The sequence below is a fragment of the Rhinichthys klamathensis genome, unplaced genomic scaffold (assembly GCF_029890125.1).
Source record: "Rhinichthys klamathensis goyatoka isolate OS25496 unplaced genomic scaffold, OSU_Roscu_1.1 h1tg000095l_1, whole genome shotgun sequence".
Lineage (NCBI taxonomy): Eukaryota > Metazoa > Chordata > Actinopteri > Cypriniformes > Leuciscidae > Rhinichthys > Rhinichthys klamathensis.
Window position 1 is genome coordinate 1,550,059 of NW_026606634.1, and position 17,244 is coordinate 1,567,302.

A 17,244-nucleotide genomic window follows, 5' to 3' on the forward strand; every position below is an offset into this window, starting at 1 on the left:
TCTTGGTCTCGGACCTCTCGGTCTTGTCTAGGTCTCGCTGTCTCAGACCGACATAGTGGTCAGGGGATTGAGCAATACAATACTACAATATCCACGACGATATCCGCAACGTATTGAAGCGCGCGTCCGGGTGAAGACAGTGCGGTGCGCGCGAGCCACGCGAGAAAACACTGTATCCGCGCCACTGATCGCAGCGGCAACGAGCACTTTGATCACTTGATTTAAAAAACACATATCATGTACAGTTTTTGATATATTAATATTTAGTAAAACACATATCAGTGACATGATGGGTTTTACCATCATTCAGGAGATTTTGGGTAACTGCACAACTGACAGATGACTTTGAGCGCACCGCCAACGGTGTGTGTGTGTGTGTGTGTGTGTGTGTGTGTAACCATAGCGACAAAAACGACCAACTTTCGGATCCTGCACTTAAGCCTATAATTTCGTTTTTGAATATAATTATGTATTTAAAAGTTGCAGAATGGATTCATTTGGAGACTTCGAAATCAGCAGAGATAGGCAGGCAAATGCAAAACAACATTTGACAAGTTATTGCTTAGCTTCAACACTAATGTTTTTTTCCCCTCCGGTCTCGACTTGGTCTCGGTCTTAGTCTCGACTTGGTCTTGGTCTCGACTTGGTCTGTCTTGGTCTTGGTCTTGGTCTTGTCTTGGTCTCGATACCATCTGGTCTTGGTAGTGTCTTGGTCTCGGTTTAGGCGGTCTCGACTACAAGTCTACCGTCGCCTATCTACGGTCAGAAGACCTACAAGGCCAAGTTCAGCTAGCGTTCATTATGGCGAAATCTAAAGTTGCTCCTAAGCGACAACAAACCATTCCCCGACTGGAATTATGTGGGGCATTGAATGGTGCTCAACTGGCCAAACTCCTTGAAGCTGAACTCACTTTAGAAATCAGTAAAGTGGTCATGTGGACAGACTCCACAACTGTCCTTGCATGGATAACGTCTGAATCCTGCAGATTCAAAGTATTCGTTGGGACGAGGATTGCAGAGATCCAGGAACTGACTACTGGATGTACCTGGAGGTACGTAGACTCGTACAGTAACCCAGCTGATGACCTTACCCGAGGTAAAATGCTTGCAGAGTTATCAATACCCAACAGGTGGAGCCAAGGTCCATCATACTTGCTCCGACCCGAACCGGAATGGCCAGTTACTCCTCCTATACAAGATCCCATGGATAAAGACGAACAGCGAAAGGGTATTTTCTGTGGATTACTAACAGAAACTACTGCCCCTAACATTCCTGACCCGGCCAACTATACTTCCTGGAGTGACCTCGTTGAAGCATCAGTTCGAATTCATAAACCCAATGGAACCCCTTCCGCAGCGAACTACCAAGCTGCAGAAATGCTCCTCTTTCAGAAGGATATGATAGTTTCCCTGAGGAGTACAGCCTGCTCAAAGCGAAAAGACCAATTCTCTCCACCAGCCGGCTGTTAACCTTAGCCCCAGAATATGATGAATCTATCCAGGTAATCCGAGTTGGTGGTCGTCTTCGTCGTGCAGAAGGAATGGAGCCATCAGTGATCCACCCTATAGTGCTAGATCCTTATCACATAGTCACCAAACTACTAATAAAAGAATATGATGACCAGCTCTGCCACCCCGGACCAGAGAGGGTATTTGCGGAAATACGGCGAAACTTTTGGGTGCTGAGAGGGCGTGAAGCTATCCGTAGGCAGCAACATCTATGCAAAGAATGTCGCAAGTGGAAAGGCAAACCAGTCATTCCAAAGATGGCAGATCTGCCACCAGCCAGACTGAGACTCCAGAAACCATCTTTCTTTAGTACGGGCATGGATTGTTTCGGACCATTTCAAATCAAAATTGGCAGACGCAGTGAGAAGAGATGGGGGATAATCTTTAAGTGCCTTACCACAAGATGTGTTCACCTCGACTTGCTTACCTCTATAGATACTGATTCCTTCTTAATGGCCCTGCGGAGGTTTGTAGCCCGCCGTGGCAAACCATGTGAATTATTCTCAGACCATGGCACAAACTTTCATGGTGGAGAAAGAGAACTTCGAGAGGCCTTTGCATCTCTCAGCCCTCAACTGCAACAGCATCTGGCCAAGCAGAAAATATCTTTCCATTTCAACCCACCAAGTGCTCCACACTTTGGGGGTGCCTGGGAACGAGAGATCCGCTCTGTAAAGAATGCTCTTCGTATCACCATCGGCTCACAGACAGTATCTGAGGAAGTGCTCCTGACAGTGCTTATTAAAGTGGAAGGGATCCTGAACAGTAAACCTCTTGGGTACACATCTTCCAATGTAGCTGACTTTGACCCAGTTACGCCCAATTACCTACTCATGGGGCGGCCTGATAGTTCATTACCACCTGTTATATATCCAGCTACAGAGCTCATGGGGCGGCGGAGATGGAGGCAAAGCCAGGTGCTAACTGATCAATTCTGGTCAAGCTTTATGCGCCACTACTTGCCAAAACTCCAAGCTCGTCACAAGTGGTGTAAAGACACGAGTGACATTTCCCCGGGAACTATTGCTATGCTTGTAGACCCACAACTCCCACGTGCCATGTGGTTGGTCGGCAAGGTAGTTAAGACCTTTCCTGGATCAGATGGTCATATCAGAGCAGTGGAAATCCAAGTGAAGAATAAAGTATACACTCGGCCAGTTGCAAAACTAATCCCACTTCCAGTCCTTGCAGATGACGAACATGACAACGACTCAGATCCCCCTAAATGACTGTTCCATTAAAGTAGCAAATATGTTCAACATATTTGGGGGCGGTGATGTTGGGAAGGAGCAACCAATCAGATTGGTTGTTGCTCCATTGCGTCAGCCACTTTCTGTTCCTGATGAGCCTACCATGCTAGGTACCACTTGAGTTTCTCCAGGATGTGCACTTAAAGGCACACTGTGGAATTTTTGGCCACTAGGGTGCGCTCGACCTGTAATTTTCACGTCTAGTGCCCCTAGAGGCCACAAGCGCCGCAGCATTGTCGCAAAAGTCAACAAACAGTCAACCGGTCAACCTCCCGTGTCTTTATGTGTGTGCAGACGGCATTTGATTTGTATGTTGGAGAAAGTTAATCGATTCACTACTGACCAAAATAATAATATAAATATAAGATTAATAATATAAATCCTATAAAGAAAACAAATTGAATAAAAGTAGCATACGCAGAAAACAAAGTCAGGTAAGTCGCATTGACAAGGGTTGCCCAATCCTGCTCCTGCCGATCGTCTGTCCTGCACAGTTCATCTCCAACCCTAATCAAACACACCTGAAGCAAACAATTAACGTCTTCAGGATCTCTTTGCAATGGGTTGGAGATGAAATCGAGTAGTCGGGAAATCGTGTAACAAAACTGATATAACTCACTACATATATCCGTTATTTGTAGTCTTCAGTTTGATTTTCCTTTTACACAAATACAAACACATATGAGCTGAAAGGAAAAAAAAAAACATTTACATTTGTATACGGCAGTATTGTGACTTATATCAGTTTTGTTACACGAATTCGCAGTAAATATTACATTTTATATACACTTTTATGCCGATGTTTATTTTAAACTCTCCCTTTTTCTTTTTTTGGTCTCCTCTGACAAAATCTTTGCTTTCTTCGCTTTCTTCCGAGTAGCTGTTGATTCAGTCATGACGACAACATACAGACGCCGGCAATCAAACGCGAGTTGAGCTCTCACGTTAGAATGTGAGGAAGTTGGGGTGGTGGGGGAAGTGACGTATGCCGTAAAGCGGTTGAATTTTGTAGTTCTTTTTGTGCTCGGGTTCCTACCCGAAACCCTAAGTTACATAGTGCTGGTAAAAGCGATACAGACACCTTCAGGCTTCGGCAGACGTGTCATTCAACCTTTTGTAAGTCGATGTACCATCTCAATGGGTTTTGGTAATATATTATAAAGGTTGAAAAGTTCCACAGTGTGCCTTTAACTTTACTTTCATGGTCAAAGTGGATATGCTTAAGTTGTGCGTCAATGATACCATGTAAGCAATTTACTGAGTGTTTCTATCGGATGTCACATACTATGAATAATCAAACCATCGGGAGTTTGTTTGTCTGAGGTGACGACGATCTTAGATTCTAGCCTAAGATGTTCATTTAACATGTATACTCAAGTATATTCCAAATATACTTGAGTTCAGAATAATAACAATCACTGATTAATGCTTTACTGTGTATAAATGTATGTTTAAATAATGTATAGATCCGTTCTGTGATTATATAGATTTGTTAGCTTATTGTGTAATGACTGAGCAAAGACATTTCGGATAATTCCGTTTATGAGCGCTACGCGCCACCTAGTGGGAAAAATCGCTATTACAGTATATAATGTTATGTTCATAATAGAACGATATTGGGATAAATGCCAGCTGTTATTAATGATAATGGAAATGTTTGATATTATCTAATTATTGTTTATTATTCACTGTTTCAGACCACACAACATACTATCTCAGATACCATGTCTAATAGGATAGTGCCATTCAATGCCCTGTGATCTGACTGTGCCGTTCATTGTGCTAAATATTCATGCTGGACCTAATTAAAACTGTTACTTCTGATTCCTGTTTCCTGTGTTCTGACCAGTGCGAGCACAGCTAGTTTGAACAAGTGCAAATACAGTCCTAAGTAAACTCAATAATACCAATTGTCACTGGTGGTGATTGGCGTTTGAACCTTTCTGGATCCTCCATCAATTTGATAAGTTTAATTATATCAAGTGCTGTGAGAAAAGGCTATGAATCTCCACCTCCAGCATCCTCACACTCACAGCCTACTAGCCGAAACTCTTCTTTATGCGTACAGATGTGACGTAATGACTCAATATAGCTTATACTAGCAAGACTCTTCTTTATGCGTACAGATGTGACGTAATGACTCAATATAGCTTATACTAGCAAGACTCTTCTTTATGCGTACAGATGTGACGTAATGACTCAATATAGCTTATACTAGCCGAGACTCGGCGAGTTTTGTTTATCAAAGAGAATTATGAAAGGGGAAAAGATGCTTTGAGAGATTTATTGGTTGACAGAAGTTGAATCTGAGAAAGAGGAAAAAAAAAACAAAGCACTCTATTTTTCTGAAGTTTACATTGTGAACCTATTCATACAATCAGACAAATGCTGCGATTTAAAGAAACAAGACAACCAAGACTCAATAACAGCAAAACACATGCAGTAACTAACTAAACACTATAACTAAACTAAACTAAATAATATAATAAAAAAAAAGGTGTACAACATTAAAGAAAGCTACTGTACAGTTCAGGTCACTTATTTTTCCATATCTTCTCAAAGTAAACCCCAGAGATGTTTTTCATATTTGTGGTCTTGGTTGGTTCATTGAATAGAGCACAGTTCAGGTCACTTCTTATTCCAGTGCTGGTCAACACAAACACTGTCTCACACCAGAGATCTGGCTGATTAGTTCTTGTCTTGACCTCGGTGACATTAAACTTCTCAAATGGAGGAATCAGCACCTCTTCCTCACCAGGAAACTTAGAATATTTTGTCACATTAGCACCTTCACATGTGCGGATTATAAAACAAGTTTTTGTTCCAAAATGTTTTGCCTTGTTTTGATTAAGAGAGGATGATGTAAATGAGCCAAAACGAATGTCTGTGTTAACACGCCCATTAAGGTCAACATTTGAACCACGAAAAGTATCAAAGCACCTGTTTTGTTTTTTCTTCAGAATATGTATTGCTTCTGTTAACAGAAAGTGAAGAGAATACCATTTGTATGTCATGCCTAAGATGTTTCGTTTGCCATTGCGAGTGTCACGATTGAATTGGCCATATACATCCTCATCAGTGTACACGTATATGGCAATTTTATGTTTTCTTTTTAGTTCGCTGAAAATGTTCCATTTACTGGTAAAGGTTTTACCCCTTTTCCAAGCATTTTTAAAATTGGGTGAGTTTTCAAATTCCTCCTTCAGATATTTTGTCTCCACCAGATGTGACATGTTCTTTCTACAGCTGTAATACTGGTCATCAACAGAGTTTTTTGCCATATCCAATGAAATGCTGTCTTCAAAAGCACCTCTGCGATCCTGCAGCAACAGGAATCATAATAATCACATCATCAGTATTAATGTCTGTAATATTCATACTGGAACACAAGCTTACCGGTCCTAGAGCAGCTACAATGAGAAGAGCTTCAATGATCAGCAGCATCTTGATTTAGTCAAATCCCTCCGATGGTCTAGTAGATCTAGTGAAGAACAGATTCTGTAAGACAACCAGAAACAACATATCTATAATTCAAAATATAATGGAACGGAATATGAACATACATTTGTACAATTAAACTGTGCTCATCAACTTGTTACATAGGCTACTAGTTCAAATTCATATGGTACTTTCTGACAGATAGAAGAAGTTGTTGTAATCATATATAATCACTTAAGCTGAGATGGAAGTGTTATATTGACCTTGTACCTTAACCACAAACTTACCTGAGAATACTGTTGTCTCGTTTTGTCAAAGGCGAGGAAAAGATCAGAAAGGTAATTCGCACCCAGCCGGACGACAACGACTCTTCAAACTAAGAGATGAAGAAGATGCCTTTATGTGATGCATCAAGTTCATTTATATAGGTCATCTGTTTATTACTTGTGAAGATCTGGTAAATGTGGTTTCACACTACAAACCTGAGTTCCTGTCTGTCTGAGATGAAGGCCTTTTTTCCACCTGATATCCTCAGATCGTGTAATATTAGTAATACTAGTAATTGTTAATAATGGTGGTTAAAAAACCCCAGTACTTTTTCAGTTCAGCTTATTTTCAAGAAGCATTTCCAAACCTTTCTGCTACTTTATGATCAATCAAAGAGATACAAATCAGCTCAAACAAACCTGTTTATTTTTCTGATTCAAATGTTTAGATTTGTGATGCCAAAAGATGAATCTTCTAAATGATTTACTAGTCAAATTCATCTTTTTCATTTATCAGAGCTAGCAAGTAGCAACAATATATTTGACTTCATGTAATGGGATGAACACTTAAGAAGAGACTCATAATTTCTCAGGTTTTAGCAGAGCAATTAGTCATTTTGTAAAGCATCATGACTTTAGTAACACCATCCACAAAACCAGAAGCTTCACTCTTCTGCACGATGAAAACCTCAAATACTCCAACATGACAGGGGCTCTTCAGCATGAATGATTAAGATTCGGGTGAAAACATTTTTAAGGAAATTTAAATAAATTTTTTTTTTTTTTTTAAGTTCTTTGAAAGAAATGAGTGTATTGATAATATATGATCGCTGCAAGCGGCACTCAAAGGTCATTTAGCAGTAAATATAAGCTATGGCTGGCAGGTAGATAGATAGAAAGCACTGAAATTGTTTAGTAATATGATGCAAAAATATTTAAGTACAAATGAAGAAATGAATTGGAGACAAATAAAACAAAACACTGAATTGGTTCACTTAAAAAAAACTTTATTTCTTTAATTTGAAATCATGTAAAAAAAACAACAACATTTTTTACGTCTGTCTAGTAGACAGTCTGTCTAATCTTAAGATTTTAAAAATCTTAAAATCTTTAAAAACTTTAAAATCTTAATGAAAGTGAAATTCACAAATGTTTGGTTTAATGGATTAATGAGGCGAGCAATGAATTATCAAAATAAACTTTTATTAAAATACACTTTTAAACATCCTGCTTTTTTTAAAGTGTCATGCTCTGGTTGTAATGAGCACATGATGGAGGAATTTCAAAAGAATAATAATAGTCTTTAATAATAAATAGGGCTCTCAGAATCTATCTGGAGCGCTCCACCACACTCAGACAGTCGGAACAGCTCTTCGTATGTTTCAGTGGCCGCACTAAAGGTCTGCCGGTCACAAAACAGAGACTATCCAGATGGATAGTAGACGCTATCTCTCTAGCCTACGCTTCCATAGGCCTCCAATGCCCCATAGGTGTTAGAGCTCATTCTACTAAAGGCACGGGCTCCTCATGGGCTTGGTCCAGTGGTGTACCAATCGAAGACATCTGTGCGGCGGCAGGCTGGTCCTCACCGTCCACATTTGTGAGATTTTACAACTAGAGGTCCCTGCTCTGCAGGCACGGGTACTTTTTCTATCTAGAGGCCTTGGCCCCGATTGGTTGCAATTGACTTTGTAACATAATATGTTACGAGAAGTTTCAGTTTAAAGGTACAATATATAAGAATTTTGTAATAAAATATCCAAAAATCACTTGCACAGTGTGATATATTTCCTGCAGTTGTGTACTTACAATATCCCAAAAGTCTCCAAAGATTTTTTATTTCAGAGAAATTCCAATTTTAAATAAGTGGCCGTCCCGGAAAAAAATGTCGCCTGTCAATGACGCAATATCCACGCTATCCTCGGTTTCCGTTCATACAGCCATAGCCATGACGTAACTATGGCGACAGACGTGGACAACTGCGTAGTGCGTAGCGTTTAGCGGCATGTTTCAAACATAGACCATGGCAAGCAGACTTCGGGACAAACAAGGAGAACTAAAATGAGGATCAATATCAGCGTGGCGTTTTTGAGATGCCGAGAGCTCCACGTCCGCGACTAACTTGGACTCGACAGAGCTTCACGAGTCACGACTTGACAGCTTTATTAGACAGGTGAGCTAATGTACATAAAACAAATCAATGTTATATAACTCAACATGATGAAATGTTAGAATATGATCAGTGTTATTCTAATGTTGATCTAGCTTAACGTTACTGCTAGTTTCGTATAGCAAACGAACTAACACGTAGTATAACATTATAACTTTCAACACACATTTAAATGCTGTTTAGTGTGATAGTGTAACGTTAGACCAAGTGAAGCAGCGCTGCATTACCTCACAAGTTCATTCGTCTAATAAACTGACCTGTGTGAGTAATCCAGCACCTGCGGGTAGTTCGGTAGAATTAAATGTCCTTATTCCTTTATATCCACGGGACTCGTGTGTGATATCTGTCTCTTTAGCAATCGCGACCTGCTTCATACCACTGTACTGTTAAAAAACATAAATGTTTGAACTCATCCATAAACATTATTAGATCCATCAGCTTAACAGCAAGTCCCATCATTCAGCTCATCACTGCGTCATCAACCTACGCGTTTGTTATTGTTGGAAACTGCGCCTTCTTGTGGCGAAAAAATCTTACATATTATGCCTTTAATATGTTGCAGGCTCATTTATTGCTAATAAATTATATTGATGATACTAAATAATATAATAATATTGCGCTTGGTTTTGAAGCTGCGGTTGCTTATTTGTCTCGCGAGACTGGGCAACACTGACTCACATGTGTGAAAACACCAGAAAGAGGTGTAAAAAAAAACACTGAAGTTTAGGTGTAAAAAAAACCCCTGCAAATATCACCTTATGGCATGTGCCACGCAGGAAAGGTCTGCACTGAGGTGCTCATGAGGTGAGAAGTTAATCTGTCAGTCTATGGGCCGAGTTTGTCCAGTGTTTGTTTAAATGTTGAAAAAGTGTGTGATATTGAGTGTGCTGTGTGTGTGACATTAGTTGTCTTAGTGTTGGGTGTTAAATGTGTTGTATTAACTATTTATCTAAAGTACTAATTGAGCTGGCTGTGTTGTGTGTGCAATTACGTGTGTTGGAACAAATATTTTTGTGAATGCTAAAGGATTCTGTGGCATGAAAAAAATATTAAAAACATTTTTTTATTAAAAACTAAGATAAGGGGGATGTAAAAGAGATTAGAAAAATCACCCCCAGAACAAAAAATATGATTTTACCAAACCGTGTTGTTGGTCCAATTTTAAATTGTAGTAGCAATTTTTTTGTCACTGTCCCAAAAGAAAAATGTAGGAAATAATAAACACATTCAGCAAAATACAGAACACAGATAACAAGGTTGACATTTTTATCACATCACTTTGTTGATAGATCAATTCCAACACAGGCTATTTGGTGAAAATACCTTATTTTAAATGAGGAAAAATACTGAATACATTCAAGAAGTCTTCTGCATAACAGGATGTCTTGATGTGGAAAAGCGACACTGCATAGGTTAAAAACCTAAATAAAAATTAATATTAATGACAAAGTTCCCCTGCATTGATCTGGCAAATGACAAAGAAGAAGTTATATAACAAGGTATCACAAGGATGATGTAATTCTTAGTTCAAGGAAGATGAAGACGATGATTAAAAACTGAATGGATTATGATTCTGGATTACTCAATAAAAGCTGCGTTTGGATCTCCAACCTTTCAAGTCTCGGAGCAGTTTCATAACAGAGGTGATGAGACAATGACAAACAGCTGTGATGATTAGAGTTAGTGTCCATAGTAACTAATGAGTGGCGGGAAACTAGAACAAAGGAACACGTGACTAATGACAACAACTAGTGTCAATGACCAGAACTAAAAAGGAACATAGGAACAAGGAACTTGTGTCAGTCGATGATTTCGCATATTTGTTTCGTGGTATGTGCATGTATAGATGGATGTATTCCGGCTGTCATCTGGCGGCACTGTGTTCGGAAGTCTTATGGTGCACGTGTCACACGGGTTGCAAGTGTTTTGAACATGTATGACATGAGGAAGGTGAGACTGTTGGCTACCATCAGATGGTTTTGTGGTGATGGCTGAATAAACGCGATTGTGAAGCCAATGAGTACATGAACTCACCATTCTACAGAATGCATTTGAGGCAACCATTTGTTAGTGAAAAAGTGGACCACTACTGGTCCTTAGACAGAAGATGGAAGGGGCTGACTTGTGGAATTGCACTCTGAGAAAAGACAGTAGGGTGGAAATTAATAATAGGGGGGGGGTGATGAAATATTTTGTTCATCCTATAGGAAACAATTGTAGCAGAATTTGTATAGTCAGGGGATTTCCCTCAAACAGATGACTGTGAAAGACCAAAGTAGATATCAAACAATTATTAAGAGTGTAAAATAAAAATGTCATTTGGAGGCTTCTTGCCTCTGGGAAAGAGTTGATTGTCCTTGGAAAATGTTACATCTTACCTCTGAGAAAGGGTTGACCTTGTAACACTCCGCTGTTTTTATGTAAACAACCGAGTGCCCACTAGAATTGGGAACACCTGTTCCCCTTGTAGTCCAGATATAAATGACTCTTTCTTAAGAGATCACATAAAAATAACAGGAGAATAATTCAATAAACAACCTCAGTGTATTAACCACTTCAGCAAACATAAGTAACCAACCCACACACTCTTGTTAATACAAACAGCTTTGGTTACGTGAGTGTACGTGAGGGTGCGGAAGTGTGTGTGTGTGTGTGTGTTTTCGAACAGTCTTATAGTCCCGCGTGTACAAAGTTAGGATCAGCCTCACCGGTAATATCAAGTCCGCGAGCGTGACCAATGAAGTGGAAAACTGTCCTAAGTCCTCCAAGCAAAGTAATCCTGGCAACGAGCCACTAAAGTACTCCCAGGAGGAACGGTGACCCGGCGCTTCCAAGACAGCCAACCACAGGATAAATCACATACACTCCTTCAGGTTTGTGAATGAGAAGACGCTTCCTTGGCGACCGGAATCCTGCTTCCATTTATGGCCAAAAACTCATAGTCATTTCCTGTTTACCCACGTGATGAGAAGCCACGTGCAAATCTCGCATGAACAATAATAAGGATCACAATACTCAATAGAAGAGGCATATACAGCATACAGAGGAAAGCCAACAAGGAAATACACAAACTGACACAACACACTTAGGTATATGGCACTAACCTTATTTAACAACTTCCCCTTATGTGGCCACGCTACAACCTGAACAAGACAGATCCAGAGGGACAAGGAAGCCTGGCAGACCCTGAGGTATGACAAACAAGGGAGACAGGAATGGGTCAACAGGACGAGGTGGCATCATGGGCTCTAAGGCCCAAGGTCGAGCCAATAAATCCGAGCACCTAGGAGGAGCTGAGGACTGGGAAGCCCAAGGTGGAGCCGGAGAGCCAGGTGGAACCAGCGGATGGGGATGAGCCAAGGAGTGTATCCAGTGAGGGATTTTGGTGACATCTAGGATCATGATTAGAAAACTTGGGCCAGCCTATGTGGCTGGGATTAAAGAGCTTGAAGGCTGGACAGAAACACTGGGAGAGGAAGGATTTCGGATAGGACTGGGACATCAATCCAGTCAGATGGGGCCGGCAGAGGATGAAGTTCGAGGGTGGAAACTATGGTGGGAACTGGTTTAGCGTGAAAGTCTATTAACAGCTCCTCACTTGCCCGTTTTAAAGGTCGGCATGGCAGCAGGCTAAACCTCCGTACATGGTAGAAGACTGTCTCTGAGATGGACATGGCAACAGGCTCTTGCTCCATACTGAATGTGGGCTCTGGGTCCATGGCTGGCATGGGCTCTGGCTCTTGGTCCAATGGCAGGCATGATGAGGAGAGGGGACAGACTAGGGAGAAGTTCTGAGCTGATGTTGTACTCGGGGATAAGGGCCGACGACACAAGAAGGATAGGAGTGGGCTGGGGGGACAGTGACCGAATGGCACCGTCGTCTTCATCCACCTCACTGACGGTGTAGGGAGGGCCATACAGCCACACAACATAATCCACATTCAGCAACAATAATCCATTTTTGATGACGAGCTGACCTTCAAAGACCACATTGCTACAATGTAGTATATATGAAGATCAATGGAAACAAGATATATGGAAGAAGCCAAAATTATGTTCAGTTTAAGAATGATTTTGCTACAGAACATTATATTTTCTTTAATCTAAAGAGAAGGCAAAGGTCCCTCTGTGCGCAATTGAGAACTAGTACCTTACCTCTGGCAGTGGAAGTGGGTCGATTTAAGGGTATACCAGAACATTTACGTTTGTGTGAATTCTGTGATCTCAAGGTTGTGGAAGATGAATTTCACTTTGTTTTTTATTGTCCTTTATACTGTGATTTAAGGAACTGTCTTTTTGAAGTAATTCAGTTAAAAAATCCTGATATATTTAGGAAATATGAAGGGGAGATTTTGTGCTGGTTGTTTGAAAATCATGTTTTTGCTTTGGCAAAATTTATAGAAAAAGCCTGGTATTTACAGCAAAGTATTTTGTATCCCGTTTGAAAAGCCATCTCTATTTTGTATGTGTACTTATTTTTATTTTTAAGTGGTTTGGTTATGCTATGTTGGACTCTGTCTTATGTCACGTGGCTATTTGGTGATATTTGTGAAACTGTAGTGTCTAATAAGCCCATGAGGGCTGGGCACCATAAAAGGTGTTTGACACTTAAATAAACAAATCAATCAATCAATCAAAAGTAACCGAGTACGTTTTCAACTGAGACTTATTTTTTTATTATTGTTGGGGCTTGCCGGATATGAAGAGGAAGACTGTTCCACAACTTGGGAGCCACAAGTGAAAAATATTGGTCACCCTTTGACTTATTTTTAGAATAAGGGACAGCCAGCAAATTTTTTTTTGATCTTAATGTCCTACCTGATACGTAAGATCCTAAAAGGTCAGCAATGTAATTTGGGGACATGTTATGCAGTGCGTTAAAAACCATTAATAAAATCTTATAATCAATCCTGTACTGAACCGGCAGCCAAAGAAGAGAGGATAATACTGGAGTAATGTGGTCCCTTCTTATATATATATTTTTATATTTATAAATATGTGGCTATATTACAGCTCTCCCTTAGTGCTTGTCTTTTTCACGTTTTGCAGTGTGTGTTCACGAACTTGGACAAACTCCGACTATGTGTTACCATAATTTGCCTTCACATCACTGTTTATCCTTTTCCATCTCCAAACCTGTTCTGCTCACAGGTGACTGGAGAACAGTGCGTGCCCTCCAGTTCCCTCCAGTACACTGAGCGTCTGACCCGCTCATAGGCTGTGCTGCAGCAACTGCACATCCAATGGCGCGGGCGAATCTGACGCACGACCAATGAGCTAGCCCAACGTCAGAGCCCGTCGAGGGGGCGTGGCCCAGCCTATATAGACCCCCGAATTCGCCATTATAGCAGATTTTACTCCTTCAGCGACAGTGCACATGTCCCTGAGCTTTTTACTGTAGTATTCGCCGTCGAACAAGCCTTTCAGCCTGAGCGAGCTTCTCTTCAGCAGACTTCGCCTGCACGTCGATTGTCTCCTGACGCCGTCTCACCTGTGGCTATCCGGCGACATCCTATATCCTTTGTACTATTATTTTGTGAATTTCTTTTCAGTATGCCTCGTTCATCCTGCGCCACGTGCGGAGGCCGTCTGCACGAGGCAGACCAACACACGAGCTGCATTTCCTGCCTGGGTGTCGACCACGCAGAGAATGCTCTCTCGGCCGGCGGATGTGAGGCCTGCGACAGCATGCCTATCTCCGTGCTGTGCAATCGGCTAGCTCTCTCCCGGGACGGCGAGGCCGCTTCAACCACGCTTTCCATTCCGAGGAAGAAGAAGCGTCGCAGCCAACGGCAACCGGAGGGTATGGAGATTTGTGAACGCACGCCGGCCGCGTCCCCGCGTGCTTCACTTTCTCCGACTCAAACGCCATCACCGGTCCTGTTCACAGGAGACCAGCGCGCAGAAAGCGTCCCAGGCCATGCAACACTTCTTGCCGAAACGTTCGAGCTCCGCGTCCAGCAAGCCCAAGCCGCCGCCTTCGCCTCATCCAGCCAAGCCGGCGAAACAGGCCTCTCAGCCCCGCCCTGCGGCTGATAGCCAGCGCCAGTCAAGGCCCGCGAATCGCTACCCGCTCCCCAGGCGTCAAGGCCCTCGACCCAGCGCCGTGGCCGACCAGGCACCTCCGAAGTCGTCCTAGCACGGAGGGGAAAGAGAGAGGGCTCGTGTCTCGCGCTAGCCGGACCACCCTCGAAGAAACCAGCAGAACTTCCCACAGCTCCCTGTTCAGTTCGGGCGGCTGGGGATTTTATTATTGTAAACAGGCCCGCAGCAGTGAACGCGTCTCTGCAAACAAACGCCGTTTTCACGGTGACCCAAATAAAGCACAAAAAGAGCATGTTTCACAATCACAACACACGGGTTCACAGCCCCCCTTCACTAGGCGGCCCCCGCCCTGTTGTAACACTGACTTCCCCCCGGGCAAAAGCCTATATAGTCAGTCAAACACTCAGTATGTGCACAAATCACATTATAAGGGTATCAGGTCCCCCTATGTTAGGCGGTCCCCCCCATTCAGTGTGTCACGCCCTAGCCACACGAGTGATGGCCTGGCAAGCCATCCCTGGTGTGTCGAGTTGGGTCATAAACACTATAAAGCGAGGCTACTCGCTCCAATTCGATCGCAGACCCCCGAAATTCCAGGCGGTTATCGAGACATCGGTGAGAAGCGGCGTGAATCACGTGCTTCGCACCGAAGTTCAGGAATTATTAGCAAAAGGAGCGATAGAGTCAGTCCCTCCCGCGCTAATGTATTCGGGGTTTTACAGCCGCTATTTTCTAATTGCAAAGAAAGACGGCGGGCTCAGACCCATACTAGATCTGAGGCATTTGAACAGGGCTCTCATGAGACGGCCTTTCAAAATGTTAACACTCAAACAAATTCTCGCGCAGGTTCGCCCGGGGGACTGGTTTGTTTCAATGGATCTGAAAGATGCATACTTTCATATTCAGATCGACCCTCGTCACAGGCCATTTTTGAGATTCGCCTTCGAGGGGAGGGCATATCAATACACCGTTCTGCCGTTCGGTCTGGCTCTCGCACCCCGTACATTCACGAAATGTATGGATGCAGCGCTCTCCCCGCTGAAAAGCCAGGGAGTGCGTGTGCTGAATTATCTCGACGACTGGCTGGTGCTAGCGCAGTCGAGAGACGAACTAATAGTTCACAGGGATTTGATTCTCAGCCATTTAAAATGCCTGGGTCTCACAATCAATGTTGCCAAAAGCGAACTGAATCCCAGCCAGACTGTGGTCTTTCTGGGCACGGTTTTAGACTCAGTGACAATGAAAGCGCGGCTCACTCAAGAGCGCGCGCTCTCTGTGCAGACACTGGTAGCCGCATTCAGGGCGCGCGAGCGCGCGCCTCTGAAGAGGTTTCAGAGACTGCTTGGTCTAATGGCAGCTGCATCATCAGTACTCCACATGGGATTACTGCACATGCGCCCGCTGCAGCATTGGCTGAAACGCCGTGTGCCAACCCATGCATGGCAGTCGGGCAGCCTGCGCATTATGGTGAATCAGGGGTGTTTGAGAACACTGATTCCCTGGCGGGCTCAGGACTGGTACCGCAAGGGGGTGACCATGGGGATAGTTTCCAGGAGGAAAGTGGTTTTTACAGATGCATCCAACATGGTTTGGGGAGCGCTGCACGAGGGCAAGCCTGCCTCCGGCCTCTGGTCGAGCACGGAGCAGAGCTTACATATCAACTGTCTGGAAATGAAAGCAGTTGGTTTGGCCCTGAAAGCTTTTCTGTCAAACCTCAGGGGTCACCACGTCTTAGTCCGTACAGACAACGTGTCTGTGGTGGTCTACATAAATCGCCAGGGTGGCATCAGGTCAGTCAACCTGTATGCTATGGCGAGGGACCTCCTCATGTGGGCACAAGCCAATCTGAGCTCTCTGAGAGCAGCGCATGTCCCGGGCGTCCAGAATGTGGGCGCGGATATGCTCTCAAGGGGCAACACTCCCCTAGGCGAGTGGTCTCTGAACCCTCAGACGGTCAGACTAATATGGGAGAGGTTCGGCGAGGCCGAAGTCGACCTTTTCGCCTCACCCACTGCAGGGTGTTCTTCTCGAAAGACAGGGATGCGCTGGCTCATCTCTGGCCCAGCCGCCCCCTTTACGCGTTTCCCCCCATCTCAATGATCCCACAGGTTATCGAGCGGGTCAGGGAGAGCGGATGCCCAGTCCTTCTGGTGGCTCCTCTCTGGAAATCCAGACCATGGTTTCCGGAACTGGTTCAGTTGTCAGACACGACCCCCTGGCCTGTTCCGATGAGGAAGGATCTCCTCACACAGGCCAACAGAACGATGTGGCATCCCCGACCCGATTTATGGGGCCTCCATGTGTGGCCCCTAAACGGGTATCCGGGGACCTTCCTGACAGGGTCTTAAGCACTATCTCCTGAAGCAAGGGCCCCGTCTACTCGGCGCCTTTATGCTTTAAAGTGGTCGGGTTTTTCCAGCTGGTGCTTGAGAAATCGTATTGACCCAGAGTCATGTGAGGTTTCGGTGGTGCTCTCCTTCCTGCAGGAGCTACTGGACGCGGGCCGCACCCCGTCCACGCTCAAAGTGTATGTGGCAGCCATCACAGCGTATCATGCTCTGGTGGC

General features: G+C 43.5%; 1 protein-coding gene across 1 annotated transcript; it reads right to left on the minus strand.

The window, feature by feature from the left end:
• Nucleotides 1-5,254: 5,254 nt before the first annotated feature.
• LOC130086213 (NAD(P)(+)--arginine ADP-ribosyltransferase 2-like) lies at nt 5,255-6,280 on the minus strand. The gene is made up of 2 exons (XM_056252417.1): nt 6,156-6,280; nt 5,255-6,079 (listed from the first exon to the last, which is right to left on the minus strand). The coding sequence occupies exons 1-2, from the start codon at nt 6,201-6,203 to the stop codon at nt 5,294-5,296; spliced, it is 834 nt and encodes a 277-aa protein (XP_056108392.1). The 5' UTR covers nt 6,204-6,280; the 3' UTR covers nt 5,255-5,293.
• Nucleotides 6,281-17,244: the final 10,964 nt, after the last annotated feature.

Coding starts and splice junctions, on each gene's coding strand:
- LOC130086213 (XM_056252417.1), bottom strand. CDS start 6,203: ATGCTGCTGATCATTGAAGCTCTTCTCATTGTAGCTGCTCTAGGACCG. Junction 6,080..6,155: donor TTGTAGCTGCTCTAGGACCG/GTAAGCTTGTGT, acceptor CTGTTGCTGCAG/GATCGCAGAGGTGCTTTTGA.